This window comes from Cicer arietinum, chromosome 7 (assembly GCF_000331145.2).
Source record: "Cicer arietinum cultivar CDC Frontier isolate Library 1 chromosome 7, Cicar.CDCFrontier_v2.0, whole genome shotgun sequence".
In the NCBI taxonomy this organism is placed as follows: domain Eukaryota; kingdom Viridiplantae; phylum Streptophyta; class Magnoliopsida; order Fabales; family Fabaceae; genus Cicer; species Cicer arietinum.
The window spans coordinates 26,019,605-26,023,927 of NC_021166.2; the positions used below are offsets into that span (position 1 = coordinate 26,019,605).

At 30.4% G+C, this 4,323-nt stretch overlaps 1 protein-coding gene across 1 annotated transcript; it reads right to left on the reverse strand.

The window, feature by feature from the left end:
- Positions 1-1,115: 1,115 nt before the first annotated feature.
- Positions 1,116-3,789, reverse strand: LOC101488925 (homeobox-leucine zipper protein ATHB-13-like). Its single transcript, XM_004511168.4, has 3 exons — positions 3,315-3,789; positions 2,668-3,047; positions 1,116-1,753 (listed from the first exon to the last, which is right to left on the reverse strand). The coding sequence occupies exons 1-3, from the start codon at positions 3,424-3,426 to the stop codon at positions 1,397-1,399; spliced, it is 849 nt and encodes a 282-aa protein (XP_004511225.1). The 5' UTR covers positions 3,427-3,789; the 3' UTR covers positions 1,116-1,396.
- Between the last annotated feature and the right edge of the window lie 534 nt (positions 3,790-4,323).

Consider the following 4,323-nt stretch of genomic DNA (forward strand, 5'->3'; position numbering starts at 1 on the left):
ATTCCAAATTAATGGTTGGGTATGATAAATGTGACCATGATATCAAATAGTTTAGATCAATCATCCTAACCTATTTTTGTTTGAATAAGGGTTAAATATGAGTGGTTAAATTATACATCAACTATGAATATAAATGTTAGGTGGATATGTGGTGTCAACATGTTTTGTGATCTATATATCTAAAAGCTTAAAATTTTGAATAAAAATATGTAAAGTAAATACTAACAAAGTATCTTGTGATTCTGTGTTCATCCAGACTCCCGACACCAATTTCTATATTATCCACAAGAAGGTAAATAATGAAAGATACTCCCACTAAAGACATGAATTGAAAATAGATGATAGGTGACTTCACATGAAAGCAGTGAATCAGGACTAAACTGATCCATTTCCCGCTCCTTAATTGGCCTGTCATGATTAACAACAAAATCGACAATGTCTTATTCACGAGAATATGACCATTTCCAACTCTCCTTGTTTTCATTACAAACATTTTCATATTCTTGTCTTCTTTCTCTCTTGGAATGTGTGTTTGATTCCCTTTCCCTTTTTTATGTACACTTTTGTCAATTTCCATTGGATTTTGTTCACCCTTGGAACTGATTCATGATAGTGATATCACCATAAATATTCTTTACATTGTTTTTAATTAGCTTCATCACCACTAGACAAAATAATTTTCCCCTAATAACAGTACAAATGTTTGATTCAAAAGCAAGCAAAAGTTATTGGATTTAAAAAATTATAAAATAATGTAACAAGAGAATCTTCCTTTATTTCGTGGGCCATTATATAATTGCATGCAATCAGACACCAGCCAGTACTCTTTCATTTCACATTTAATTGAGTTTGACACATGATGAAAAATAAGTCTCTATAAACAATGGTTTATTAAAATAATAAATATCTATTTTAAAATATGAGACCAATTTTGAGTTTGTACATAATTTATCATTAAATTAGGTAAATCATGAATAAATTGTTTTAAAGTGATGTGACTCTATAGCATTCACTTAAACAACTTTAGATTAAGTTTACACTTAGATATGTGCTTTACTCTAAAAATTTCAACCAAACATGTCATGTTAATTAACCAAAAGGAAGAAGAAAAAAAATGTAAGAACCCTTTTATTCTTTACTATCAAAATTTCAACAAAACATATCATATATTAATTAACCAAAAAAAAGTAAGAACACTTTTATTGTTTCATATAAAAATTTTCAAGCTCAACCAGAAAAATTATGCTTGATATATATCCTATTTTATACATCAAGTTTACCAAAAACACAATGTTTTCAACTTTAGCAGCTCTTAAGTATAATAATCAATTCACACCCTCTTGATTTCATTTGTGCTAAAGTAAATTCCAATCTCAAAACTCTTATTTTATTTGGATCAATTGAAGTGTTGGTGCTCCAACCATGGCCATAATCCAGATTGATCATCAATGCCACAAAACATGTTACTCAAGCTCTCTTCTTTAACCATATGATCATTAATCTTTTGGCACTGAATGTGATCTTGCCTTGAATTGGTTTGAAAGAGTTGAGCAACTCCTGTTGGTCTAGAAGAAGATGGAAACAGGTTTCTGCTTGTTTGTTGAGTGGATAAGGGACTATCAATAGCTTGTGTCCTTGTTGAGATATCTAACTTTATTTCTGAACTGTTTTCACTTCTGTTGCTGCTTGATCCCTCTGTTTCTTTATTAAGGTTTATTGATTCTGTTGGTTCTCTACTTTTCAGTGCCAATATCTGAAAACATTGACATTAGTAAAATTAGTATATCACTAAATACCACAAGTAACAAACTTTTCTGCTTGGACTATAATGTAAAAATAATATAAGTGTGCGTTTGTAATCACGGTGAATTTCACATACTTCCATACAATTTGTATTTTGTTGAAGTTTTAAATTATAGTTTTTATTAAAATCACGGTGGCATGTCGTAATTCTGTTGAATTTAGTGTGAATCCAAACATGCATTAAAACAATTGAGATGAGACACTTTGATTTTGTTAAAGTTATTGTGAATCAGAACATGCAGTAAAACAATTGAACAAACTTATCATGTGATGATGAGTCAAATGACTTTTTTTTAACCAAAATGAGGAATCCATGCAAGAGAAACATGAGTGGAAAGTAGAAACCAGCTTTAATGAAGTAACTCTGTGTAATGATAGGGAAAAAAAGAAGCTTTTAAAAAAGCTATCATTAGTTGGTGAAATTGATGAAAGGAAAAAGAAGTTTGAAAAGTATGAAATTTCTTTTACACTAAAATATCCTAATAATCATCTTGATTTCTAACTTTATTGTACAGAATCAAAACAATTTCATATATCACAACATGAATATCTCTACAGTCCTATGTCCTAATTGTATAGCAAAAATTTTCATTCTCTTCTCAGATTCCTTCTATCATAATATAACAATCAGAGTTTTAAATAAAGGTTTGTGATTGCAAATTAAGTTGCGACATAACGGCTTTTGATGTTGGCAATTGAAGCTGCGTCAATTGTATTTGACTGTGATTCTCTGCAACCATTATGGTTATTTAAAAAGCTCGATAACAACATACTAGTACTTATAAATGAAAACAAATCTTTTAGAGCAGAATCCAATTAGATCATGAATAAAAAGAAGAAAATTTACAAAATAATTACACAAACCTCTGTCTGAAGTTTTTGGTTCTGAGCTTGAAGTGCATCATTATCAGCCTTAATAGAATCATATTGTCTTTTAAGAACATCATAGTCTTTTTCCAATTGCTTTGTCTTCCACCTAGCCCTTCTGTTCTGAAACCATATAGCAACCTGTCTTGGTTGTAATCCAAGAGCCCTTGCAAGTTGCATTTTCCTCTCAGGTTCAAGCTTGTTTCCTAACTCAAAACTCTTCTCAAGTGTCTTCACTTGTTCCATGTTAAGCCTCCTCTTCTTTTCCCCTAATTGTGATCCATCATCAGATAGTTCTTCCTCAACATTTGCTTCTTCTCCAAGTTCTATCCCTGAAAATGACATAGATCTCTTTCCTAAAAATGATACTCCCCCTCCTACATCAACATTTAAAACAAAAGTTATTAGTTTTGTGTGAGGGTGTTTTGACCCAAAGACAGACACCAAATACGACACTGGTAGTAATTTTGATACATTTAAAGTAATTGAATGTAATAACATATGGATATAGCGTTGTAGTGTTGGGTGCCGGACACTGAACAAATGGTTTTAAATTACGGTCCGCAACTGCAATTGTGGCCACAATATTTCCGCAATTGTGCTACATAGATCAGTGTTAAAAGTGTTATAGAGAAAGAGATTACCATGGTATTCTTGGGGTGCACATGAGGTTATAATTGAGTTGAGTGAAGGTGGAGTTTGATGATCATCTTGATGAGAAGTTTGTAGCATGAAGTTTGTTGGAAAGAATGCCATATCATTTCTGGCCTAAATCCTCTCTAGTTGCTACTAATCTTTCTTCAATAGCTAAATCATATTCTAATCCACATGTTGAATCACAAGAGAAGATTAATTGTTCAATGTTATCCTAAGCCACATATTAAATATTGGCTTATACACTTAGCACTTTGAAAGAGAGTTTCTGTGTTGGTGCCTATTTGGAAAAATAAGAACCATGTTGTTATGGAAGCAACTATTTGATAAAGATCTTATGCTGAATTGAAGAACTTTTGTTCTATTAGGTGAATACGTAAATTGGAAATGGAAATTGAGAGGAAAGAGTTTGTGGAAAAAGAGAGTGAGGGAGAGGAGAAGAAATGTTTGAATCTATATTTCTATACATCAACTTCAATATATATCATTGGAATTTATTTATTTTCTTATTGTATGTAAAAAAGTTGTAACTGTTAACTAAAAAAACAATGAAAGAGAGAAAAAAAAAAAAAGAAAGATACTCTAATTATTTTTTATAAAATTATAAAAGAATAAATTATTATAAAAAAATGACATTTTGATGTCATTTCATAGATATCTTATACGAGATTTAAACTTAATTCTTTTAAATTATAGTGTTATAAATTTTTACCGCTAAATCCACACATGAAGAACATAAATAAACTTTAATTTGTTTTATTTTCTATTCTATGTACATGAAAAGGAAAAACAGCTAGCTAGATGAGCTTTTCTTTTTTAGAGTGAATGTACATGCTGGTTATTAGATGTCAAAATGGCGTTTAGCGTTTGGAAAAAGAAATAAAGAAATAAAAAAGATTATTTTTTTTGGAAAAAAAAAATCTATAGCTTCTCTGTATCAACCTGTCTAATATTCCACTGTAGCGAGTAGAGTTCTCCATGGTTAGTTTATTTTAAAAA

Excerpts from the sequence above, each read along its gene's own strand:
- LOC101488925 (XM_004511168.4), bottom strand. The coding sequence starts at position 3,426 with ATGGCATTCTTTCCAACAAACTTCATGCTACAAACTTCTCATCAAGAT. Across the intron at positions 3,048-3,314 it reads TGCACCCCAAGAATACCATG|GAGGGGGAGTATCATTTTTA; the intron begins GTAATCTCTTTC and ends ATGTTGATGTAG. Across the intron at positions 1,754-2,667 it reads ACCAAAAACTTCAGACAGAG|ATATTGGCACTGAAAAGTAG; the intron begins GTTTGTGTAATT and ends CAATGTTTTCAG.